General features: G+C 47.5%; 1 protein-coding gene across 3 annotated transcripts in view; it reads right to left on the bottom strand.

The window, feature by feature from the left end:
• Positions 1-25,357, bottom strand: part of LOC132380542 (cytohesin-2) — a 43,034-nt gene extending 17,677 nt beyond the window's left edge. The window contains exons 1-7 of one of the 3 annotated variants that reach the window (XM_059949432.1): positions 25,184-25,357; positions 12,055-12,202; positions 10,764-10,830; positions 10,413-10,531; positions 2,352-2,432; positions 1,872-1,984; positions 458-606 (exon numbers count right to left, since the gene is read on the bottom strand). In XM_059949432.1, coding sequence (XP_059805415.1) covers positions 458-606; positions 1,872-1,984; positions 2,352-2,432; positions 10,413-10,531; positions 10,764-10,830; positions 12,055-12,202; positions 25,184-25,202 — 696 coding nt within the window. In that variant the 5' untranslated portion in view covers positions 25,203-25,357. The remainder of the gene's footprint in view (positions 1-457; positions 607-1,871; positions 1,985-2,351; positions 2,433-10,412; positions 10,532-10,763; positions 10,831-12,054; positions 12,203-25,183) is intronic. The other 2 variants (XM_059949430.1, XM_059949431.1) reach the window with 2 other exon arrangements.
• Between the last annotated feature and the right edge of the window lie 2,190 nt (positions 25,358-27,547).

The following is a 27,547-nucleotide window of genomic DNA, read 5'->3' as shown; positions in this document are numbered from 1 at the left end:
CAACCACAGACCTGTTGGGATTTAAGGGATGGGGAGACGAGGCCCCGCTGGAATAAAAGGGAGCGGGAGACGGCGTCCCGGCGGGCTCAACGGGAGCGGGAGACGGCGCCCCGGCGGGCTCAACGGGAGCGGGAGACGGCGCCCCGGCGGGCTCAACGGGAGTGGGAGACGGCGCCCCGGCGGGCTCAACGGGAGCGGGAGACGGCGCCCTGGCGGGCTCAACGGGAGCGGGAGACGGCGCCCCGGTGGGTTCAACGGGAGCGGGAGACGGTGTCCCTGTGAATTTTAACGGGAGCAGGAGACGGCGTCCCGGTGAGTTTTAACTGGAGCAGGAGACGGCCACCCGACGGGCTCAACGGGAGCGGGAGACGGCATCCTGGTGAGTTTTAACGGGAGCAGGAGACGGCGTCCCGGTCAGTTTAACGGGAGTGGGAGACCGCTCCTCTCCCACACCCACCCGGAGCAGCTCCTCAGGAAGGTCACCGCCATCGTTGATGCCACGATTCATGGAGATGAAGCGTTCCACAGTGGGCTTGTCCCGGACGTTGGGGTTGTGTAGACTGGTGTTCAACATGATGATGGCGAAGGAGAGAACATAACAGGTATCTGTGGGAAGAGGGAAATAAAGGAGGGGAGATAGGGAGGGGGAAGGAGATGGGGGGAGGAAGAGATAAAGTGTGGGAGATAGTGAATATGGGAAGGGGTTGAGGAGAGGGGTGGTTTGGGTAGAGGCGCATTGGGAAGGGGAGGTCAGGGATGGGTGAAAGGTGTGGTGAAGAGGGGACGGGGAAGAGGATGACAGTGAGGGGGAGGGTTGGTGGTGGAAGGGGGTGGTGATGGTGGAAATTGGGGGCGAAGGGTCAAGGAGAGATGTGAACAATCAAGTCAAAACGTGGTCAGTCACTGCTCTCTCACACAGTACAACTCAACCCTCTGGAACAGTGGGGTCCGTGGGCTGGGGTCTACAAGTAGTACAATAATAAACCAATTCTGATGCTCAGCACATCACAGAGACTAGTCCTTCCTCCCTTCCCATTGCCTTGGTAAAGCAGCCAGCATAATCAAAGACTCCCCTCACCCCGGATATTCTCTTTTCTCCCCTCTCCCATCAGGGAGAAGCCTGAAAGCACCTCCCACCGGGCTCAGGGACAGCTTCTACCCCCGTTATTGGCCTTCTACACAATGAGGTGGAGGCTTGGCCGCACAATCTACCCGGTTACAACCGTGCAGTTTGTTGTTTATCTGCGCTGCACTGCTCCAGCAACTGTTACACACTTTATACTACCTTCCGTTCTTGCTTCACCTTAACAGAGCTCGACTCCACCATTGACGGTCACAAGCCTGGCTGCGGAAGGAGAAAGATTGGACACGGGGCGAGCAACACCATCCCGAAAAAACCCAGAGCTACAGAAATACCAACAGAAGCTCCAAAATCTCATCCCTGGGAGAGGATGTAGAAGATGGGCTGCACCTGGGAGAATTTGAAAGACTGGCCCAGGACAGGAATCTGGCAGGTGGTAGCTGAGCTTAAGCCCCAGTAGGAGTGATGGCTTAAGTAAGTAATCTAGTTCCATTTCACTGTGTAATGATCTGATCTGTATGAACAAGATATTCACTGTATCTCAGTACATGTGACAATCGTAAACCGATTCCAATTCTACCTGTGGATCGGAAGACACTGGAGTAACAGTGGAAGGAAGCTGCACCATGATCCCACAGCAGCCTTGGGGCAGCACAGAGGAAGGGAGGGCGAGAGGAGTGTCATGTCTACCTGTGGACTGGAAGACTCCTGGGTTACCATGGAGGGGAGCTGCGCTGGGATCCCTGAGAGCTCCGGGGAGGGATGGAGGGAGGAAGAGAGGGGTGACTACCTGTGGACTGGAAGACTCCCGGGTTACAGTGACAGTATCTCTGGGCAAACGCCTCCATCATCCGGTCAATCTTCTGTGCCTCTCCTGGGAGGCGGAAACTCCACAGAAACTGTCTGAAGCAGTGGGATGGGGGGAGGAGGGAAGAGAAAGAGAGGGTGAATAATTCAGGCTGGGGGATTGGGGGAAGGGTGGGGGCAATGGACGGAGGAAATGGTAACTAAAGAGAGGGAGCTGAAGGGAGGACAACAGTGGACAGAAAGAAGAAAAAGGAGAGAGAGAGAAGCAAAGCGAGGGGGAAAGCAGGAGGGGGAGTGAGGCTGGGAGGGAGCACGAGGGGCCGGGAGGGAGCGAGAGAGACAGAGATGAAGGGAGTGAGGATGCGAGAGACCCTCAGGGAATGGAAAGCATGGGCCAGCGAAAGACACCACCAGATGCAGAGCAAGTCACCGTAGGGAGAGTGGAAGGGGCTGGAAGGCTCACCGCAAGGCTTGCACCAGGTTGAGGTCGGTGAACTCGTGCAGCTCCACGAATGCATGTAGCACCTTGATGTTGAACTCGTCCCTGGTGAGGGAAGGCAGAGGGGGAGAGAGAGAGAGAAAGAAGAGGGAGGAAGAGAGGGTGAGAGAATCAGACACCATTAAACCCTGCACCATCCTGAGAACCAGCCTGCGAGTGAACCTTGGGCAGCTCAAGTTCACCTCAATCTTGTATCTCCTGGTCGCTGCTCACAGGGAAATACAAACGTTTGTACATTTCTTTTAATGTTAACTTCACTTCACTTAGGTTAGGACACACACACTGAATGGTAGGAACCTAGGGAGTACTGAGGAATTGAGGGAACTCAGTGTACAGGGTAGGACACACACAGTGAATGATAGGGTCGGGGGAGTACTGAGGGATTGAGAGACCTCGGTGTACAGGGTAGGACATACAGTGAATGGTTCTGAGGGATAGTGTACAAGGATTTTTGATGGGCCACTCCTTGACAAAATGAAAGACTGGCACAGGACAGAGGACTCTGGCGAGCTGCTTTCGGCAGCCTATGCCCCAGCAGCAGTGATGGGCTAAGAAGAATATTACACATATATCCCTGATATGTCGGAGAACAGCACTGGTTTAACTGTGCCCATGCAGCAAGAAGCTGAAGTTGGATTTGACAGTATAATTGCAAGTTTCTTTGCAGTTTAACAATTTATGCCTGCTTATGTTTTATATAACTACATGTAACTGTTTAGTATGTCTCCTAGTGGTCACAGTATGTAAATACAATTGTTCAGTGTGTCCCCCACTGTGTTCACAAGATTTGAATAGGGGCTACATGATCGGTTCACTCTTTTGTATGAATCTGAATGAAATGTCTCTTTATCTATGGTACAAGAACAGATGAGCACATTGGCACTATGTTCTTTGATCTCAGCCTTTTGTTACACTTTATTTCCAACTCTCTTTGTTCTACTAACACTTTAGAAAACGATCATGAAGCAACCTGTTTTATGCCTCTATTGACTTCTGAAAGGAGTTTGGGTGAAAAAAACAACACTGATAAGGTTACAAAGACTGGGCAGGAGCTAAACAGCACTCCATCATCACTATGAGGACCCTTTCGCTGGATTCTCTCTTTCCAGCCCACCGAACCGTGCCTCCCAGCAACCTCCCCCCCCCCCCACCCATTTAACACTAGCCTAATCACAGGACAGTTTATAATGACCAATTATCCTATCAACAGGCATGTCTTTGAACCTTCGGAGGAAAGCAGGGCACCCAGAGGAAACCCACACGTTCAAGGGGAGAAAATGTCCAAATGAAAGTGGCTATATTTCATTAGGAGTTTGAGGAGTTTTGGTAAGTCACCAAAGACATTCGCATATTTCTACAGATGTACTTTCTGAGCATTCTAACTGGCTGCATCACCATCAGCTTCTACACCACTGTCGAAGGACTATTGAAAAGTTCCCCAGTACGTTAAGGAGGATGCTTGACCTTACAATCTTGCACCTTATTGTTCAGCTACAGTGCACTTTCTCTGCTGTTACACTTTATTCTGTTATTCCTTTACCTTGTGCTACGTCGATGCACTGAAAAATGACCTGATCTGTATGAACAGTATACAAACAAGCTTTCCACTGTACCTCAGCACGACTGACAAAATAAGATCAACACAACTGGCCTCGGACCTCTGAGACTGAGATTGTGAAACTGCCCCATTGCAAAGACTTTTCCACTTTAAAACTCTTCCGCACAGGTATCCTGTCATCATCGGACACGACGGACAACCACAACCTGCTCGAGTGAAGCAGATCATTGCACTGGGAAAACTGCACGGAAGATTTCTAGGTCTTGAGGATTTCAGTTTCGTCGGCTCTTAATTCCTTGGAGCATAGGAAACCAAGGGGTGACGTAGGAGATCGAGTTAAGGGGTGAACTTAAATGTTGGGTGTATAAACCATGAGAGGCACAGAGAGGGAGGATCTTATGGACCCTCTCTAAATCTCTCCTTCCCTTCCCATTACACCCCAACCCTCCCATCTCCCTGCCCATTCCTCTCTCCTTCACATTATAGCAAGTCAAGCTTTCACATTATTGTCACTTCCAGCAAGTGACAATAAGTCACCAATCTAATCACTCAGATCCTCATGAACCTGCTCATGTCACACCTACGCACTCTAACATAAGACAGTGGAAACAAAGCAGAAACAGAGGTTCATTCAAACAATTCCAACCATCTCAGCGGTTTGATCGAGGCACAAGTGTGTGGACATCAATGAGTTAGACCAGCAGGAAGGATTTAGAAGAAGACAGCTTTATAGAGCAGGTGTCAAGGCAGGCAATGGGGTAGAGGTAGACAGAGTAGGAAGGCTTCGTTTCAACGGGGCTTCGGCAATAGAGGGTTGAGGCGAGGTAAGCTACATGTGAGGAATAGGAAGTATGCCTGTGCGGCTGGTGTTCTGAACTGGGTGTCAGATGTGGGATGTTTGGGTGACTCCCAGCCTCCCGGCAGTTTGCCTCCCAGGTGCCAAGGGCCGGGATGTTTCAGATCGCATCCACGAATTCCTGAAGTGAGAAGCAAGAGGTCGTGGTACATATTGGTACCAACGATATTGGTAGGAGAAGGGAGGAGGTCCTGAAAACAGACTACAAAGAGTTAGGAAAGAAGCTGAGAAGCAGGACCTCAAAGGTAGTATTCTCGGGATTACTGCCTGTGCCAAGCACCGGTGAGTATAGGAACACAGTGAGGTGGAGGACAAATGCGTAGCTGAGTGATTGGAGCAGGGGGTAGGGATTCAGATTTCAGGATCATTGGGACCTCTTTATAGGCAGGCGCGACCAGTACAAAAAGGTGGGGTCACACTTGAATCCGAGGAGGACTAATATCCTAACAGCGGTTTGCTAAGGCTGCTGGGGAGAGTTTAACTAGAATTGTTGGGGGGGTGTGGGAACCAAACTGAGGAGACAGAGGAAGAGGCAGTTGGCTCACAAATAGAGAAAGCTTATTGACAGCGTGAGAAGGAGGATAGGCGGGTGATAGAGAAGGGATGTGCTTTGAGATGTGTCTATTTTAATGCAAGAAGCAGATGAGAGAGTGTGAATCAGTACTTTGAGCTATGATGTTGTGGTCATTACAGAGACCTGGATGGTTCAAAGCAGGAATGGTTATTAGAGTGCCAGGCTATAGGTGTTTCAGAAAGGACCAGGAGGGTGGCAGAAGAGGTGGGGGCATGGCACTGCTGTTCAGAGATAGTATCACAACTGCAGAAAAAGAAAGTCATGGAGGGATCGTCAACTGAGTCTCTGTGGGTGGAAATTGGGAACAGGAAGGGGTCAATAACTCAACTGGATGTTTTTTTTTATATAGACCACCCAATAGTAACAGGGACATCAAAGAGCAGATAGGGAGACAGATTCTGGAAGGTGTAACAATAACAGGATTGACGTGGTGGTAGATTTTAATTTCCCAAATATTGATTGGCATCATCCTGGAGCAAGGGGTTTACATGGGTGGAGTTTGTTAGGAGTGTTCAGGAGGTGTCCTGACACAAGATGTAGATAAGCCTACAAGAGCAGAGGCTGTACTTGATCTAGTATTGGGAAATGAAGCTGGTCAGGTGTCCGGTCTCTCAGTGGGAGAGCATTTTGGAGATAGTGATCATAATTTTAACTCCATTACCATAGCAGTGGAGAGGGATAGGAACATACAAGTTAGGAAAGCATTTAATTGGAGTAAGGGGAAATATGAAGCTATCAGGCGGGAACTTCGAAGTATAAATTGAGAACAGATGTTCTCAGGAAAATGTATGGCAGAAATGTGGCAAATGTTCAGGGAATATTTGCGTGACTTTCCGCATAACGTTCCAATGAGATGGAAAGGATGGTAGGCTATAGGAACCATGGTGTACAAAGGCTGTTGAAAATCTAGTTATGAAGAAAAGAAAAGCTTATGAAACGTTCACAAAAACTAGGTAATGACAGAGATCTAGAAAATTATATGGCTAGAAGAAAGAAGCTTAAGAATAAAATTAGGAGAGCCAGAAGTGACCATAAGGCCTTAGCGAGCAGAATTAAGGAAAACCCCAAGGCATTCTACACGTATGTGATGAGCAAGAGAATAAGAGGTGAGAGAATAGGATGAATCAAGTGTGACAATGGAAAAGTGCGTATGGAACTGGAGGAGATAGCAGGAATACTTTGCTTAATGAATACTTTGCTTCAGTATTAACTATGGCGACTGTAGGGATGACTTACAGTGAACTGAAAAGCTTGAGCATATGGACATTAAGAAAGAGGATGAACTGGAGCTTTTAGAGAGTATCAAGTTGGATAAGTCACTGGGATTGGACGAGATATACCCCAGGCTACTGTGGGAGGCAAGGGGGGAGATTGCGGATACTCTGGCAATGATCTTTGCATCATCAATGGAGACGGGAGAGGTTCCGGAGGATTGGAGGGTTGCAGATGTTGTTCCCTTATTCAAGAAAGAGAGTAGAGATAGCTAAGGAAATCACAGAACAGTGAGTCTTACTTCAGTGGCTGGTAAATTGATGGAGAAGATCCTGAGAGGCAGGATTTAGGAACATTTGGAGAGGAATAATTATGATTAGGAATAGTCAGCGTGGCTTTGTCAAAGGCAGATCATGCATTATGAGTCTGATTGAATTTTTTGAGGATGTGACTAAACACATTGATGAAGGTAGAGCCGTAGATGTAGTGTATATGGATTTCAGCAAAGCATTTGACAAGGTACCCCATGCAAGGCTTATTGAGAAAGTAAGGAGACATTGGATCCAAGGGGACCTTACTTTGTGGATCCAGAATTGGCTTGCCCACAGAAGGAAACGAGTGGTTATAGATGGGTCATATTCTGCATGGAGGTTGGTGACCAGCGATGTGCCTCAGGGATCTGTTCTGGGATCCCTTCTCTTTGTGATTTTTATAAGTGACCTGGACAAGGAAGTGGAGGGATGGGATAGCAAATCTGCTGATGACACAAAGGTTGGGAGCATTGTGCATAGTGTGGCAGGCTGTCAGAGGTTACAGCGGGACATCGATAGCATACAAAACTGGGCTGAGAAGTGGCAGATGGAGTTCAACCCAGATAAGTGTGAGGTGGTTCATTTTGGTACATCAAATATGATGGCAGAATATAGAATTAATGGTAAGACTGTTGGCAGTGTGGAAGATCAGAGGGATCTTAGGGTCTGAATCCATAGGACACAAAGCTGCTTCGCAGGTTGACTCTGGTTAAGAAGGCATACAGTGCACTGGCCTCCATCAACCATGGAACTGAGTTTAAGAGCCAAGAGGTAATGTCACAGCTTTGTAGGACCCTGGTCAGACCCCACTTGGAGTACTGTGCTCAGTTCTGATGGAGGTTTGTAAGATTATAACAGGCAGCTGGTAGTTCTTTCCCAAGGTGGAAATGTCTAATACCAGAATTGTCTAATGTAGTGGTCACCAACCCGTTGATCGCGATCAACTGGTCGACCTTTGAGACTTTCCCAGTAGATCCTGAAAAAAAATGAAAAATGAATACACAATCTGTTGAGAGATTGTTTCCGGGTTGCAGGGTTTTAGTTTCGTTCTTTCTGCCCAGTGCGCATGCGTGTAGCTCCCACGCACTACACAGTGTAATTCAGTGGTCCCCAACCACCGGGCTGCGAGGAAACAATATGAGTCAGCTGCATCTTTCCTCATTCCCTGTTATGCCCTCTGTTGAACTTGAACGCACGCAAGGTCAACAGGCGCCTAAATACAGTGACACCCTCGCGCCAGGGGTCACTGGTTGGCCTCGCGCGGACAGATGGGCGCCGCCTCTAAACCTGCTTAGCACACCGAACGTTCATGGGGAACCTGCTGCTAAAATATTCGCAGACAACTTAATTCAGGCTCGGGGTTCCATAAGTATCAGAACAGCTACCGCACTGCGATCTACTGAAACGAACTTTTGTCGGCCAATAGAGCCTACAAGGGAGGGGCAGGCACGCTCCCTGTCGCACTCCTCGCTCCGTCAGTCGCTCTCTCTGGACTGCGACTGCCGCAGCCCTGGCATGGGAACCTCCAGCCCTGACCTTGTTCTCTCACCGCACCCACGACCAGCTGCACCTGGCGGCGGGCGGGCGGGCGGGAAGCTGAAGTTCGGGCTGGGAGGCTGTCTGATGAGGCAATGAAGTCCTCAAAATTGCTTCGATACCTTGAGTCCAAGTACCCCACAATGAAAGACAAACGTGCTGAGTTTTTTTAGCGGAAAAAACGCGAGCAAACGGAACAGAAGCTAAGTGCCGAGAGCCGCGCAAACGAAATTAGTGGAATAGACCGGACATAAGGAACCTGCTTCGAGTATCGCTGTATTCTGGATGTGTTTAACACACCCCCATCCCCCCAATTGGCCAGTCCGCAAGAATATTGTCAATATTAAACCGGTCCACAGTGCAAAAAAGAGTGGGTACCCCTGGTGTTTATACATTATTTCGACTTCCGGGTTGCGGGGTTTTACTTCTGGTCTTTTCTGCCCCGGTGCGCAGGGGTGTAAGTAATCGATCTGGGGTCGATCTTGCCTTTCACTAAAGTCGAGGTAGGGGATCTTGGGCTTAAAGAGGTTGATGACCACTAGTCTAATACCTCCATCAGGTCCCCCTCACCTGCTGCCACTCCAGAGAATCAGAATCAGGTTTCATATCACTGGCATCTGTCATGAACTTTGTTAACATCAAATTAACAACAGAAAACAACTCAGGTTTGTCCAAGTTCTAATGCCCTCTAATCCAGGCAGCATCTGGGTGAACTTTGTCTGCATTTAAAGTGACAGTGTGTAAGGTCAATGGAGAATGATCTTTGAATAAGTGAAGGGATTTTTTTTTATTTTTACAGAGTGCAGTGGGTCCCTAGAATGCGCTGCCAGGGGTGGTGGTGGACACAGATACAATAGAGGTATTCAAAGGGCACTTAGATTATCAGGAATGTACAGAGGATGGGAGGGTATGGATATTGGATCTGGATCAATGTCTCTTTGGAGGGCATTTGCTATTGCTTGCATGGTGGGGGTTCAGTGCTTCTGCCAGCACAAGTGGGGGGGGGTGAGGCTTCTGCTGCTGCTTGTGTAATAGGAGGGGGACGTTGAGGTTCTGATGTTTCTATCATTCATTCTTTGGGGTTTCTTGTTTTGTGGATGCCTGGGAAGAGTACAAATTTCAGGATTGTCTCCTGTATCATTCCCTGATACTAACTGAACCTTTGAACCATGTGCAAGGAAAAGAGATTATTTTAGTTACACATTACTGGTTTAACTCGATCATCACAACATGATGGAATAAAGACCCTGTTCTTGTGTGCTCTGTTCTATACTCAGTGACCACTTTATCAGGCACAGGAGTGCAATCAGGTCTTCTGCTGCTGTAGCCCACCCACTTAAAGGTTCAATTTGTTGTGCATTCAGAGATGTTCTTCTGCACATCAACGTTGTAACTTGTGGTTATTGGCGATGCTGTCACCTTTCTGTCAGTTTGAAATAATCTGGCCTTCACCTCTGACCTCTCTCATTAGCAACTTTTTTTCGGCCACATAACCGCTGCTCACCGGCTTTTTGTTCTGTTTTTCCACACTATTCTCTGTAAACCTCAGAGCAGGGGCTCCCAATCCAATGTCCTTAGTTAATGGTAGGGGTCCTTGGCATAAAAATTTGTGAACCCCTGCTCGAGAGGCTGCCGTGCATGAAAATCCCAGGGTATCAGAATTTCCTGAGATACTCAATACACCCCATCAGCCACCAACAATTATTGGTCAAAGTCACTGAGATCACATTTCTTCCCCCATTAACAGCAGAGCCTCTTGACCATGTCTGCATGCTTTTATGTACGGAGTTGCTGTGACATGATTTGCTGATTAGGTATTTGCATGAACAAGCAGGTGTACCGGTGTCACTACTAAAGGGGCCACTGAGTACATGTTGTGTTGTAGTCCAAAGCAGTCAGTCTCTCCACAGTGAACCAGCACAGCTTTGCATGAACCTTGCTCACAAACATGCTTGTTAATAGGCTCCAGCACCCTTACCTCTCCCCGAGGTAATCGCCAATGGCAGTTTTGTTGAGCCCTTCGCCCTTGTAGAGGAACTGAGCGATTTCCTCAGCCACATTCTTCAACAGATCGTTCTCCACCAGGAACTGGATTCCCTGCCAAGAGCGTGAGAGAGAGAGGACTTTGATTCGAGAGACGGGGGACAATACAGGACAGTAGAGAGAGAACAGGTGATGTGGAAGGGAGGAGGGGGAGCAGGGGAGGGGAGGAAAGGAAGAGGGAGGAGGAGGGAGAGTAGTACATGGAGTGCATGGAAGGAGAAATGCGAGGAGAATACGGGAGAAAAACAGAGAGAGAAAAAGAGGCGGAGGTGTGAGCAGAACCTACCTTCTTGGGGTCCATGTTGAACTTTTTCCTGCCCATGGCCATCTGCTTGCTCCTCTGCAGCGTTTTACTGGAGATGAGATGAGGCAGAGGGTTGACTGACCCTTCCCACAGTCACCTAACCCATCACGCGGATTGACCCCCCTCCCCCTAGACATCTCCCCCCAACAGTGGGAGAGCAGCAGGAGAGATAATGCTCCCTGGATCCACTGATCGCTCACCGATCTTCCCTTCCTCGGGAGATTGGAGGGAAGTCCAACCTCATTTCTTTCCTCTTGTCCGGTCTCCTTGATTCCTCTGCCACCATCCATACTCTATGAACCCCTAACCATCACCCCTCCTGAATTTTCCACCACCCCTTTTGTCTCTGCCCCCATCCCACTGTCCTGTCATCAATTCCCAGCAATCCCCAAACCCTTTCACTCCACTGTACCCCTCCTCCCTCCCTACATCTACCTCACCCCTCAAGCTCCCTACTCTTGCAACCCATTCCCTCACCATTTCCTCCATCCCTCTTACAACTCCCTGCCCCATCACATCCCATCTCCCTTCCAAAACACCTCTTTTTCCAATACCGCTCCCCATTCTTTTCCAAACACTTCTCCCCTTCCAAACCCACCATCCTTCCCTCTTCCTCCTTTCCAAATGCCTCTCCCTACCCAAACTCCTCCTCTCCTTCTCTAATCCCCTTCATGCTCTGCCGATCCTCGCCCCTTTTCCAACTCCCTCCTGCTCACCCTCAATCCAAACCCCTTCCAACCCAACCTCCTCCTCCTCTTCCAAACCCTTCATCCTCCCAACCTTCTTGCTTCCAAACCTTCAGCCTTCCCCTCTCTTCCAACACCTCCCTCTTCATTCCTTTCCAAACAGTTATTGCACCCCAACTCCATGGCTTATCCAAACCCTCAACCCCACTCCAACCCCTTGGGGTTTTCCAATAGCTCATCCCTTCATTCCCTTCCCTACTCTCTTCCTAACCATCCTTCATCCTGCCTTCAAGCTCCCTCCCTCTTCCCCCTTTCTAAACGCCTCTCCCTCCCCACCTCGTCCCCTCCAAACACCCTTCCCACCTCTCACCCACTTTCCCTGCACTGCCAATCCCCTTTCCTTCATCCAACCTGATGCCCCTTCATCCAAACCCTTAACCCTCACTCCTCATCCAAACGCTCCAACCGTTTCCCTCTCCAACCTCTTCCCTCCCAATCTGCACTACCTCACCCTCCACCCCATTTCCCCTTTGTTATTCAACAACACCTATGTCCCTTCCCCTTCACCCCCTCTCCCTATCACCCACCTGCCCTCGTTGATCTCCAGCCCTTCCACCTCAAACATGGCCTCCTTGAGCTCATCCCGCAGCCTCTGGATCTCAGCCATCAGCTCTAGCTTCCGCCGGCGGATGCTCTCCAACTCCAGTCTCTCGTCCGGGGTCAGGTCCGGAGGGACTGGCAGGGAAAGAGAAGAGGAGATGGTTAGCCGAGCCTCCACAATTACATAGTTCATGATGTTGAATCATTTGGTGTCATTTACTTGAACGTAGTACTTTAAGCCTGAGAAATTATAGTCAATTGATTTACAAAAATAAATCCTTTCTGATTATAAAATGGATGTGCAAGCTTTAGAGAGGGTCCAGAGGAGATTTCTGGATTAGAGAACATGTCTTATGAGGGAAGGTTGAGTGAACTAGAGCTTTTCTCTTTGGGGCACAGGAGAATATCGAGAGGACTAGAACATAGAGGGATGGACATAAATCTGAGGCTTTATAGACATTGGTCAGTCTGCATTTGGAGTATCGCAAGCAGCTTTAGGCCTCTTATCTAAGAAAGCGACCAGAGGAGATTCATGAGAATTATCCCAGAAATGAAAGGGTTAACATACGAGGAGTTTTTTGACTGCACTGGTCTGGAGGTTAGGTGGGGAGGGGGGTGTGGTTCTCACTGAAACCTATCAAATTTTGAAAGGCCCAGACAGACAGACATACTTTATCGATCCCGAGGGAAATTGGGTTTCGTTACAGCCGCACCAACCAGGAATAGTGAAGAAATATAGCAATATAAAACCATAGATAACTAAATAATAAGTTAATCATGCCAAGTGGAAATAAGTCCAGGACCAGCCTATTGGCACAGGGTGTCTGACACTCCAAGGGAGGAGTTGTAAAGTTTGATGGCCACAGGTAGGAATGACTTCCTATGACGCTCAGTGTGGAGTTGGAGAGGATGTTTCCTATAGTGGAAAGTCTAGGACTAGAGGCCAGAGCCTCAGAATACAAGGTTATTCTTTAGAACACAGATGAGGAGGAGTTAACAGGGGTAATAAATCAGCAATGATGGAACAGCAGAGTAAACTCTATGGCCCGAATGGCCTAAATCTGCTCTTATGTCTATGGTCTTATTATGAAGGGTACTGATAGAGTGAAAAGCTAGCACCCTTTTTAACCAGGGCAGCAATGGCCAATACCAACAGTCATTCCATGGTCAACGGCACACCAGTCATATTTCTTCCTCATTCTGGTGTTTGGTCCGGAAAAACAAATGAACCGCCAGATGTCTGCATGCTTTGTTTGCATTGAATCGTGTCACATGATTGGCTGATTGCAAATTTGCATTAACGATGTGTACTGGTGTGCCTACTAAAGTGACCACTAAGTACAGGAGCAGAATTAGGCCACTCAGCCCATCGAGTCTGCTCCATCATTAGATTCTAGCTGATTATCCCTCTCAACACTATTCTGCTTTCTGTCCATAACCTTTGACTCCTTTAATAATTCAGGAGCTATCAACTTCTGCTTTAAATATATCCAATGACTTGGCATCCACAGGGGACAGATAGGCGATTTTGTGGGCACAAAAAAGAAACATGGAGGGTAGTCTTCCTCCGTTTTCCTCCAGGGTTCCTGATGTTTCAGAATGCGTCCACAATTTCCTGAAATTTTGGGGGGGGGGGGGGGGGGGGGGGTGAGCAGCCAGAAGTCGTGGTACATATTGGTACCAACAACATAAGTAGAAAAAGGGAGGAGGTCCTGAAAGCAGAATACAGCGAGTTAGGAAGGAAGCTGAGAAACAGGACCTCAAGGATAGTAATCTCCGGATCACTCCCTGTGCCACACAACAGTGACAGATAGGATTAGAATGAGGTGGTGGAGAAATGTACGGCTGAAGGAATGTAGCAGGGGGCAGTGATTCAGATTTCTGAATCATTAGGACCTCTTCTGGGGCAGGTGTGACCTGTACAAAAAGGACGGGTTACACTTGAATCAGAGGGGGACCAATATCCTGGCGGGAAGGTTTGCCGATGCTGTTGGGGAGGGTTTAAATTAGAATTGCTAAGGGGGGCGGGAACCAAAGAGGCAGAGGATGGGGTGGTTGCCGCACAAGTAGAGACAGCTTTTAGGGAGTTTGTGAGGAAGGATAGGCAGATGATAAAGCAAAGATGCACTCAGCCTGATGGTTTGAGATGTCTCTACTTTAATGCAAGCAGCATCAAGAACAAGGCCTATGAACAGAGCGTGGATAAATACGTTGAACTATGACGTTCTGGCTACTAGACGCTCGGACATCTCAGAGGCAAGAATGGCTACTGAGTGTGTCAGGCTTTACATGTTTCAAAAAAGACAGGGAGGGAGGCAAAAGAGGTGGGGGCGTGGCATTGATAACCAGGGATAGTGTCGCAGCTGCAGAAAAGGAGGAAGTCATGGAGGGATTATCTACTGAGTCAGTGAGAGTGGAAGTCAGAAATAGGAAGGAGGCAACAACTCTACTGGGTGTATTTTTTCAGACCCCCTCCCCCCCAATAGTAACAGGGATATCAAGGAGCAGATAGGGAGGCAGATTCTGGAACTGAACAAAAATAGAGTTGTTGTGGTGGGAGATTTTAACTTTCATAATATTGACTGGCATCTCCTAAGAGCAAAGGGTTCCAATTGGGTGGAGATTGTTAGGCTTGTTCAGGTAGGTTTCCTGACGCAATAGGTAAATAAGCCAACTAGAGGAGAGCTGTACTTGATCCGGTATTGGGACATGAACCTTGTCAGGTGTCAGTGTTATGTGTGAAGCCAAGCAGAGCTGCAGAATGGATGCTGCTAAAAAGAGAGAGATAAGGAAGAGCCATTCAAAAATGCTAATAAGAGAGAGATAACGAGAGAGAGAGAGATACATAATTCAGTATTTTGGTGTCTGCAGTGATACAGCCACGGACACTTTGCTTTGAACATGAATTGCTCATTAACTCTTCTGCTGAAACAAAAGGAAGCGGTGAAGTTTGATGGACAGGTGATACCCCATCAGAGGGGGATAAAATAGAGGGTTTGCCAAGACACCGCACACATGCCACGAGACCCTGAAGAGAGCATTGTGCCCCCACAAGTTCGATGGGAGTTTGGAGGACTGATTCGCGGGAATCGGTCAGAGGCTCACAGGGTGTAAAGATACGACCGGTGGGAACCTGTTGTGTGTCCACCCTTGGCTGGATGACGGGTTCACCACGGAAGAACGGTCGCATCTAGAATGGAGGGGTCACAGTCGGTGACCACAACGAGACAACGATCGCATCTGGAACGGAGGGGTCACAGTCGATTACCACAACAGGACAAGAAGACAACGGAAGGTTTGCCTGAAACCTCAGCTGTATCTCACTCTCTCTTTCTAACGGTACCACAACAACTACCTCGAACTACTCTAAACTGAACTGAACTCTGCTTCACTTCAAGACTGATCATTTACCCCTAGACTTCGATAGAGCTTGGCGGATTCCTATTCCCATATTTCTGTGTATATGTGTATATTATCATTGCTAACCTGTTACATTTATATCCTTGCATTTAGTGTACTGTATTACTTAATTTACTAATAAATGTTATTAGTTTCTAGTAATTACAGACTCCAACCACAGCACTGGACAGGGATAGGAGCAGACAATTTGGAAAAACATTTAATTGAGGTAAGGAGAAATATGATGCTGTTCGGCAGGAACTTCGGAGCATAAACTGGGAGACGTGTACTCGGAAATGCACAGCAGAGATGCGACAAATGTTCAAGGAATACTTGCATGGCGTTCTACATAGGTATGCTCCATTGAGGCAGGGAAAGGATGATAGGGTAAAAGACCCATGGTGTACAAAGGATGTGGAAAATCTACTTAAGAAAAGAAAAGCCTACAAAAGCTAATAATGGAGTTCTAGAAAATTACAAGGTTGCCAGGAAGTAGCTTAAGAAAGAAAGAGCCATGCAAAGGCCTTGGTGTACAAGATTAAAGAAAACCACAAGGCATTCTACAAGCACGTGAAGAGCAAGAGGATGAGAATCAGGTGCAATAGTGGAAACGTGTGCATGGAGTCGGAGAAGGTAGCACAAGTACTTAATACTTTGCTTCAGTATTCACCAGGGAAAAGGAACTTGGCAATTGTGGGGATGACAGCGCAGACTGAAACACTCGAGCATATGGACATTAAGAACAAGGATATGCTGGAGCTTTTTAAAGCATTAAGTTAGATAAGTTGTCAGGACTAGACAAGATATACCCCAGGCTACTGTGGGAAGTGAGGGGGATGCTGAGCCTCTGGCAATGATCTTTGCATCATTAACAGGGACAGGAGAAGTATCGGAGGATTGGAGGGTTGCGAATGTTCCCTTGTTCAAGAAAAGGAGTAGAGATAATGCAGGAATTTAGAGACAAGTGAGTCTTATTTCACTAGTGGGCAAGTTATTGGAGAAGATCCTGAGAGGCAGGATTTATGAGCATTTGGAGAGATCATGTTATTAGGGATAGTCAGCAGGGCAGGTTATGCCTTACAAATCTGATGAAATGCTTTGAGGATGTAACAAAACACATTGATGAAGGTAGAGTAGTGGATGTAGTGTATATGGATTTCAGTAGGGTTTTTGATAAGGTTCCCCATGGAGACTCATTCAGAAAGTAAGGAGGCATAGGATCCAAGAGACCTTTCTTTGTAGATCCAGAATTGGCTTGCCCACAGAAGGCAAAGGGTGGTTGTAGATGGTATGTATTCTGCATGGAGATTGGTGACCAGCGGTGTTCCGGAGGGATCTGTTTGGGACCCTTCCTCTTTGTGATTTTTATAAATGACTGAGATGAAGCAGTAGAAGGATGGGTTAGTAAGTCTGCTGTTGACACAAAGGTTGCAGGTGTTGTGGATTGTCCGCAGGGTTGTCAAAGGTTACGGCAGGACATCGGTAGGATGCAGAACTGGCAGATGGACTTGAACCAAGGTATGTGTGAAGTGGTTCAATTTGGTAGGTCAAATTTGAAGACAGAATACAGTATTAATGGTAAAACTCTTGGCAGTGTGGAAGATCAAAGAAATCTTGGGGTCTATGTCCACACTGTGCAGATTCAGTGTTGTTAAAGTGTATGGTATGTTGGTATTCGTTCAAGAGCCATGAGGTATTATTATAGCTATACAAGATGTTGGTCACAACCAACTTGGAGTATTTTGTTCAGTTCTAGTCACCTCACTACAGGAAGGATGTGGATTCTATAGAAAGAGTGCACAAGAGATTTACAAGAACGTTGCCTCGATTGGAGAGCGTGCCTTATGGCCTTTTCTCCTTGGAGCGACAGAGGATGAGAGGTGACCTGATAGAGCTGTATAAGACGATGAGAGGCATTGATTGTGTGGATAGCCAGAGGCTTTTTCCCAGGGCTGAAATAGCTCATGCGAGGGGACATAGTTTTAAGGTGCTTGGAGGTACATACAGGGGGGGATGTCAGGGGTATGTTTTTCACACAGAGAGTGGTGGGTGCGTGGAATGCACTGCCAGCGATGGTGGTGGAAGCTTTTAAGAGAGTCTGAGATACATGGAGCTTAGAAAGATAGACAGCCATGCGGTAGGGTAATTCTAGGGAGTTTCTAGAGTAGGTTACATGCACAACATTGCGGGCTCAAGGGCCTGTAATGTGTTCTAGATATCTATGTTCTATGAAGATAGGTCCAGAGCCATCAAATGCTGTTTATCAGTCCATTTGGTCATTATATGCCTTATTCTATGATGTGTGCAATTTTAGTCTTTCCATGACTAATTGTTCTTGGGAAAGTTTTCCTGCAGAAGTGATTTGCCATTGCCTTCATCTGGGCAGTGTCTTTACAAGACGGGTGACCCCCGCCCCCCCATCCATGAGCAATACTCACAGAGATGGTCTAACTGGTGTCAGTGATTGCAGAACCAGGACTTGTGATATGCAACAGCTGCTAATACAACCATCCACTATCTGCTCCCATGACTTCACACAACCTTTACTGGGGGGGCTAAGCAGGTGCTGCACTTTACCCAAGGGTGACCTGCAGGCGAGTGGAGGGAAGGAGCGCCTTACACCTCCTTTGGTAGAGACATGTCTCTACCCCGCCACCCTACATATCTCAATACCACAAGACCATAAGAAATAGGAGCAGTATTAGGACACTTGGCCCATAGAGTCTGCTCCGCCATTTCATCATGGCTAATCGGGGCATGACTGCACGTCGACAGCGCTTCTCCCCATAGATGCTGCCTGGCCTGCTGTGTTCCACCAACATTTTGTGTGTGTTGTTGTTTGAATTTCCAACATCCGCAGATTTCCTTGTGTTTGCTCAATTATTTCTTCACCAGTTTGATAGGGAGAACAGAGAGAACAGTTTAAAAAGAAGACAGCTTTATAGAGCGGGTGTTCGAGCAGAAGGAGACAGAGTAGCAAGGCTTTGGCTCAATGGGGCTTAGGCAATAGTGAGGTAGGTTATTTGTGTAGAATACAGACAGGAAGTATGTGTGTGAGGCCAGTGTTCTGTGCTTGGTGTCAGATGTGGGAGGTCCTGGAGACTCCCAGCCTCCCGGAAGGCTACATATGCACCAGCTACGTTGAGCTGCCGCTCCTTCGGGACCACGTTAGGGAACTGAAGATACAGCTCGATGACCTTTATCTGGTCGGGGAGAGTGAGGAGGTGATAGAGAGGAGCTATAGACCTATAGTCACATCGAGGCCTCTGGCTGGGAGGGGAAATGATGATATCCTCCTGTTTCACTGTTTTTTATCCTTTCATATTACTCTCCTAATATCTGATTATCTGTAAACTCATAATGCTACTGTGACACTGTCATTTCCTTTGAGATCAATAAAGTATTTATCTACCATCTCGCCAGCATTATTTTCCAGCGGTCCGACATCCACTCTCACCTCTCTTTATGTATCAGAAGAAAATTATGGTTTCTTTAATATTACCTCCGTATTCCTTCTTTATCTTCTTAATGACTTTTTAGTTGCTTTTTGTTGGTTTTTGAAAGCTTCCCAATCTTCTAACTTCCCACTAATTTTTGCTATATTATATGCCCTCTCTTATGTTAGCTTTGACTTCTCGTTACCTACAGTTGGTTCATCCTTCCCTTACAATACTTGTCCCTCTTTCGGATGTATATATCCAGTGCCTTCCGAACTGCATCCAGAAATTCCAGCCATTGCAGCTCTACTGTCATCACTGCCAGTGATCTTTCCCAATCAATTCTGGCAAACCCCTCTCATCCACTGTAATACTGATACATCTGACTTTAGCTTCTCCTTCCCAAATGTACATGTGACAATAACACATCAGTTCTAATTCGGTCCAGGGAAAGACAAGCTGAGCCTATCCAATCTGTCTCTGCAAGCTAAGTGCAATCGAAGCAACATCCTGGCAAATTTCTGCACTGCCTCTGATACAATCACATCCCTCCTACTGTGAAGCAAACTTTGCAATACTCAGTTGAAAGCGCCAATTAATTTCCTGTAATTCCTGATGGGCATCCATTCACACACTCCACCTCTAACAAACAGTAACAGCAGTTTGCAGGGGTTCCCCACCTAGGGTCCATGGAAGCATTGCTTAATGGTATTGGTCCATGGGATAACAAAGGCTGGGAACCCCTGACCCGACAGGATGCACCAGAGCAAATCAGCAAAACTCCTACAACAGTGACCCTTCCAAACGAGCACACATCTGCCAGAGGTGGATGAGAGCTTCAAGGAATATGGGGTCCACTACCACCCAAAAATTGTCCTCCAAATCTCACACTGTCCTGACTTAGAAATATATCTTCGTCCCACAGCTGAAGGGCTGCAGCGGTGCAACAGCATAGAACAGTACAGCAAAGCACAGGCCCTTCAGCCCACAATGTCATGCTTATCTTTCAACCTCAGGACTTCAAGAGAAGAAAACCAGAGGTCCAGGAGCCAGTCCTCAGAGGATCAGAGGTGGGTAGGGTCAGCACTGTAAATTCCTCAGACTTGTAAATTCAGAGTTCCTGTCCTGGGCTTAGCAAGTAAATGCAATTGTGAAAAAGTATGGCAGCACTTCTACTTCCTGAGGAGTTTGCGAAGATTCAGCAGAACAAGCAAAACTTTGATAATCTCCTATAGATGTGTAATGGAGAGCACATTGGTTGCATCAAAGCCAGGTATACAAACACCAAAGCCCTTGAATGTAAAATCTTACAAAAAATAGTGGCTACGGCCCACTGCATCATTGGTAAAGCCCCCTACCACCACTGAGCACATCTACACAGATCATCATCAGAGGAAATCAGCATCCATCATCATGGATCCCCAACACCAGGTTCAGGAAGAATTGTTACCCCTCAGCCAACAGGCTCTTGAACCAAAGGGGATAACTTCACTCAACTTCATTTGCCTCATCTTTGAAATGTTCCCACAACCTACTTGTTCAAAGACTTTCAAGGACTCTTCATCTTACTTTCTCGATATTTATTGCTTATTTATATTATTTTACTTTTCGTATTTGCTGTTTAGTGTCTTTTGCACACTGGTTCAACACCCACATTGGCATGGTCCTTCATCGATTCTATTATTGTTATTATTCAGTTATGGATTTACTGAATATGCCTGCAAGAAAATCAATCTCAGGGTTGTATCTGGTCAAACAACACAGAGCAGAAATGTTGAAAGGACTGGGCTTGCATTCAAGTAGAAATCTTCCTTTGACAGGAGTTCACTGAGATCCTCTTTCACTGCTTCCCATTTGTGATCTCTGCTGCTCTCCTACACTTTGACCACATACTCACCCATACTCGTTCTCCCATGGTCCACTCTCCTCTACTATCAGTTTCCTCATTCTTCAACCCTTTACCTTTCCCTCTTATCACCTCTCAGCATCATACTTCATCCCCACTCCCCCGACTTCCCCTTCTTCACCTATTACCTTCTAGCTTGTACTCCCTCCCCTCCCGCTACCTTATTTGAACTTGTTCCCTTTCCTCTCCAGACCTGATGAAGGCTCTCAGATGCAGATAGGCAGCAAAATGTATAGGTACCATACCCCAGAGTTAAACAGCGACAGACCTGTGACCACCAGTACCATACACCACTGTTAATACAATGACAGACCCAGGCCCACAGGTACTCTACCCCAGTGTTGTACAGTGATAGACTCATCCCCAACAGTACTGTCCCCAGTATCTTACAGTGACAGACCCATCCCCAACAGCACTGTATCCCAGACTGCGAGAGAGCAGTCTCCACCAGAATCACACCCTGGTGTTATACAGCAGCAGACCCATTCCCACCTGTACTATACCCCAGTGTTATACAGTGACAGACCCAGTCCCACTAGTATGTACAGTGTTCAAAGTTCACAGTATATTTACAGCCTTGAGATTCATCTCCTTACAGGCAGCCACAAAATAAAGAAACCTAAAAGAACCCATATTAAAAAAAAGACCGTCAAACACCCTATGTGCAAAGTAAAAAAAAAACTGCAAGCAAATAGGATTCTGAACTGAAGTCTGTAAGAGAGTTCCCTAGTTTAGCGCAGAGGCCAGAAAACGCAGTGATCTGAACCGGCCCGCCCCTCACCTCAGGCCCTTTTCAATCTGGCCCGCCACCCAAATTGAAGACCAAACATCAGGTTCAATCACCTTGATACACTCTGAGCCTGGACCCCACCTACTTGATTCCGCCTGTCACTGACCTCTGCGATTCGGCATGATGCTTAATCTTCCATCCAAACACCAAGTTCAGTCGAATCTGTACGCTCTGGTGCCCAGACCTCGCCGCCTCGACTCGGCCTTTGGCATGGTGCTTAAATCAATCGAACATCAGATCTTCCTCACTCTCGGCAACAGACTTGCTGCCTCACCTCTGCTCTGCTACACTGAATTGCCATCAGGTCCAAAGGAAGTTACAGACTAGTACTTGCGATGGTCGTTTGCCAGAAAAAGTGTGATTAACAAAGTGCTTAGTTGTTTTCCTTGTTTCAGTAGCCACCAGCCAGCAGTCACTGAAGCTCACCAGTGCTGTCTTAAATGTTATCAGTTCCTTAAGGTTGTTATAGCCAGAAGTAATGGGGATAAGCTCTCACTGCCTACTGGCGGCTCTCAATGGTATGCGTCTCAAACAGCCTCTGAAAACCAAGTTCAACTCCCGGCCTTCACATCTGGCTTAGTGATTTAAGCCTGGCAGAACCATTTCTACTGACAGGAGAAGGGGCAAAGGCGAGTTATTGGCGCCTTAAAAACAGTCGCTTCAAGTAGATGGGGTCATCAGCCGTGGTTGGCAGTTCATCCAGGAGAAGAAAAACACTGATCTGAAACCTCCGCTGCCTTGCGACTACACCTACCCATGGGGAAGACTTCGGGAGAAAAGCCCAAGGAAAAATCTGGAGCTGGAATCACTAAGGCAGTGCTACATTAAGATCAATGCGGACTGGCAATTCCTTTGACGCCACTGTATTGGTCTCTGCTGTACCTTTGATTTCATAGCTTTGTGGAGAGGGTGAGCTTGCTACATGGGCAACAGCTTGCTCTCCATATCATACTTCCCTGGCTTGCATACCATGTAGACCGCAAGGAAACAACATTCACAGTCGACCCCAACTATCGGAGGGCCTCAATCACCAACAATTACCCATTCTGTCGGTTATTGTACTCAAGTGTAAGATAGCGACAGACCCATCACCAATAGTATTGGAGCCCAGAGTTATACAGTGATAACTTGTCCCAAAAGTACTGCACATAATGTTATATAGTGACAGACTTTCCCCCGTGATACTGTACTTCAGTGTTAGACAATGACAGACCCAAATGCACCAGTACTGTAAGCACGTGTTATACAGTGACAGATTATTTCCCATCGTTGCCATACCCCAGTGTTATAAAGTAACAGGCCAGTCCCCACCAGTACTGTACTCATGTTATACAGTGATTGACTGGCTCCACTGATAATGCACACCAGTATTATACAACACCACCACCAGTACTGTACTCCAGTGTCAGAACTATCCCCACCAGTAGTAGCCCAGAATCAGAATGGTCCCCACTGGTACTATACCCATGACAAAACCGTCTCCACATGTACTGTACCCCAGTGTTAGAACCGTCCCTGCCAGTACAGGTGTCCCCCGTTTTCCGAACGTTCGCTTTACGACAACTCGCTGTTACGGAAGACCTACATTAGTACTTGTTTTCACCAACCAAAGAGGATTGTCACTTTTACGAAAAAAAGATGCCCGCTTTATACATGTGTTTACCCCGAGAAAGACTACAATGACCATGAAACCTTGTGTGGGCAGTTGTTTGCGTATGCGTGTACGTACGTATGTGTGTACATGCTGAATTTTTTTCTCTAAATCAACTTTGGCTCACTGTCTTCCCAATTTTGATAAGTGAAACTGCACTGTACATACAATATTTCTACTTTATATAGGGTGTATATTTATCATATTATTGTTGCTTTTACTATATGTCAGTGTTATTTTAGGTTTTATGTGTTATTTGGTATGATTTGGTAGGTTTTTTTGGGGTCTAGAGGGGCAAGATAGAGGGGGTTATGTGAGAGGCAATATGGAAAGGGGAAGGGTAGAGAGATGGTGGGGGGAATGTGAGTGGTGAGTTAGTGGGGGATGTGACGGGAGAGATGCAGGGGGATGTGACAGGACAGATACAGGGGGGAATGTGAGGGGCGAGTCGGTGGGGGGATCATGAGAGAAAAACAGTGAGGAGACAAAGGGCGACGTGCAGGGAGGTGGCATGAGTGGTGGAGATGGGTCTGTGATTGTGTAACATCGGGGTACAGGACTGGTGAGGACAGGTACTGACACTGGAACAGTACTGGTAGAAACGGGTCATTCACTGTATAACACCAGGGTTCAGTAATGCTGGAGTATGACTGTCACTATGACACCGGGGTACAGTGGCCGTGGGGACAGGCCTATCATTGTAACACTGGGGTACAGTACTTGAGGGGACTGGTCTGTCACTGTGTGACACTGAAGTTTTGTACTAGTGAGGACAAATCTTTGGTTGTATAACACTGTGGTTCAGTACTGCTGGAATGGGACTTCCACTATTTAACACCAAGGTCTAGTACAAGTGGGTATGGGTCTGTCTTTGTATAACACTGTGGTGTAGTACAGATGAAGACAGTCTATTGCTGAGTAACACAGGTGTGAATTGTTGGTGGGAATGATTCTGTCACTGTATAACATGGGGGTACAGTTCTGGTGGGGAAGGACACATCACTATGTAACACTGGGGAACAGTAACGGTGGGGACAGTTCTGCCACGGGTGCAGTACTGATAGGGACCGTTCTGATTCTGGGGTACTACTGGTGGGGATGGTTCTGACACTGGGGTACAGTACTAATGGTGCTGTTGTTCAAGTCAGGTCAAGTCACTTTTTATTGTCATTTCGACCATAAACTGCTGATACAGTACACAGTAAAAATGAAACAACGTTCCTCCAGGACCATGGTGCTGTGTGAAACAACACAAAACTACACTAGACTATGTGAGACAACTCAAAGCTACACTAGACTACATAAAACAACACAAAAACTAGGAGACTACAGACCTGCACAGGACTACATAAAGTGCACAAGACGGTTGTATTGCCCCTGCATTTTGCCCTTCACGTAACCTCCTTCCATTTCCCCCAGGTTCCCTCTGCCTCCTCCGCTTGTTCCCCTCCCTCAGTCTCGTGTTCTCTCCCTCCTCCATCTCTCCCCTCGCGTTCCCTCCCTCAGTCTCGTGTTCTCTCCCTCCTCCATCTCTCCCCTCGCGTTCCCTCCCTCCGCCTCACCCCCTCGCGTTCCCTCCCTCCATCTCTGCCACTTCACATCCCCTCCCTCCGTCTCTCTTCCTTCACATTTCCTCCCATCTGTCCACATTCCCTCCCTCCATCTGTCCCTTCATATTCCCTCCCTCCATCTGTATGCCTACACATTCCCTTCCTCAAGCTCTGTCCCTTCACATTCCCTTCCTCAAGCTCTGTCCCTTCACATTCCCTTCCTCAAGCTCTGTCCATTCACATTCCCTACCTCCATCTGTCTTCACCTTCCCATCCTCCCTCTCTCTCCCTTCACATTTTGTCCACCCTTCCCACATTCTCTCCCTTCACATTCCCTCTTTTCCCCTCACATTCCCTCCCACCACACCCCAGCCATCACTTACTCAGCCCGCTGTCCTCCATGGTTGCGGCCTACCCCGGACCTCGGTCCCCGCTCTTTCCTTCGCTTCTGCACACCGGCCGCCAGCACAGCCCGTCGCTGGCCCACTTTCCCCCGTCGGACACCGCCCTCAGCCAATCAACACATTCCCTGCAAGCCGGCCCGCCAATAGTCTTCCTCTCTTATCCTCCTTCGCCAATAACCGCCTTCCCTCTCTGTGCCCTCCCTCTTCGCCTCGCCCTGCCGCCTGTCACAAACGCTCCGAAAACGCCCATACGCTCCGATTGACGGCTGATTAGCCCAGTAATCTTTCGAAAAGCTTTGATGGACAGCCGTTATTCCAATAACTTGGCCTGCTCCAAGATGCCTGTGTGACCTCACCGAGCCGCCGCTGTAGCACGGCGTTCGATTTGTGGCTCACCCACCATCCAGTGAAAGGAGGCCATTGTATAATTGACGTCGATTTTGTCCAATAATATTTATAGCTACCGGCAGGGTCTGCCTTCCATTCATGCAGCAACCATTCAGCTGCGCCGCTGGGTGGGGATTCCTGGGTTACGTGTGATGGATGTCTATGTGTGATTTCTGGGTTACGTGTGATTCAAGCTGCAGGAATGAGTCCCGTTGTTTTCCCTCTTTCTCTGTACAGGCTCACTGACAATGGGCTGCAGTTTGTAGTGGGTCCCAGAATTAACCAGGGTAGGTTGCATATGCCTTCCCTGCAAGTATAGCAGCTTTGCATACTCCAATACAGTATTTTCTAATCCCCTTTTTGAGAAGATTCTGCAGCTGGGTCCTTGTATTCAAGTATATTTTTGTCGAAGTTAATGATCTATGGTGAAGAAGTGCTTTCAGAGGTTGGTTATGGCTACAATTATCTCCTGTCTCAGCAAGGACATAGACCCACTACAATTTGCCACAATAGGTCTACAGCAGATGCAATCTCATGCAGCCTTGGATCTCCTGGACAATGCACAAAGCTATGCCAGGATAACAGACAGTAAGTGCAGGAGTAGGCCATTCGGCCCTTCTAGCCAGCATCGCCATTCACTGTGATCATGGGTGATCATACACATTCAGTACCCCGTTCCTGCCCTCTCCCCATATCCCTTGGCCCTGCTATCTATAAGAGCTGTAGCTAACTCTCTCTTGAATGCATCCAGAGACTTGGCCTCCACTGCCTTCTGGGGCAGAGCATTCCACATATGCACCACTCTCTGGGTGAAAAAGTTTTTCCGCATCTCAGTTCTAAATGGCTTACCCCTTATTTTTAAACTGTGGCCTCTAGTTCTGGACACACCCATCAGCGGGAACATGCTTCCTGCTCCAGCATGTCCAATCCCTTAATAATCTTATATGTCTTAATCGCATCCCCTCGCATCCTTCTAAATTCCAGTGTATACAAGCCCAGTCCCTCCAATCTTTCAACATACAGCTCAGCATCTAACACAATCATTCCTACAGTTCTGATGAAAAGGCTTCAAAACCTGGACCTCTGAACCTCCCTCTGCAACTGGATCCTCAACTTCCTAACCGGAAGATCACAATCAGCGTGGATCGGAAATAACATCCCCTTCTTGCTGACAATTAACACTGACGCACCACAGGGCGGTTGCGCTTAGCCCACCACTCTGCTCTCTTTGCACCCTTCACTAAGTGGCTAGACACAGCTCAAATGCCATCTATAAATTTGCTAACAATACAACCATTGTTGGTAGAATTCCAGATGGTGACGAGAGGGTGTACAGGAGCAAAATACTTCAGCTAGTTGAGTGGTGGCACAGCGACAACCTTGCACTCAATGTCAGCAAGATCAAAAAAGCTGATTGTGGACTTCGGAAAGGGTAAGATGAGAAAACACACACCAGTCCTCATAGAGGGATCAGAAATGGAAAGAGAGAGCAAGTTCAAGTTCCAGGGTGTCAATATCTCTGAGGATCTAACCTGGACTCAACATCCCGATGCAGCTACAAAGAAGGCACCACAGCTGCTATATTTCACTAGGAGTCTGAGGAAATTTGGTAGATATACTTGCATTTTTCCCTCTATGATTATATATGGCATTGTGCTGCTGCCACAGAGACAACAGATTTCTCAACATATACCTCTCATATTAAATCTGATTCTGATCACGTCTGCCTGGTGGCAGTGGTTGCATGACCAGGACTTGTGATATGCACTAGCCGGTCATAAGACCACCCACCACTGAGATCAGTAGTGAGGGCTAAGCAGGTGTTACACCTTGCCTAAGGGTGACCTGCAGGCTAGCGAAGGGAAGGAGCGTCTTACACCTCATTTGGTAGAGATGTTTCTCCACCCCGCCACTGTCCAAAGACGTAGATTAATTGTTCATTGTAAATAGTCCTGT

This window comes from Hypanus sabinus, chromosome 24 (genome assembly GCF_030144855.1).
Source record: "Hypanus sabinus isolate sHypSab1 chromosome 24, sHypSab1.hap1, whole genome shotgun sequence".
In the NCBI taxonomy this organism is placed as follows: Eukaryota; Metazoa; Chordata; class Chondrichthyes; order Myliobatiformes; family Dasyatidae; genus Hypanus; species Hypanus sabinus.
The sequence above is the reverse complement of the archived record's forward strand: the minus strand, read 5'-3'. Positions and strand labels throughout refer to the sequence as shown.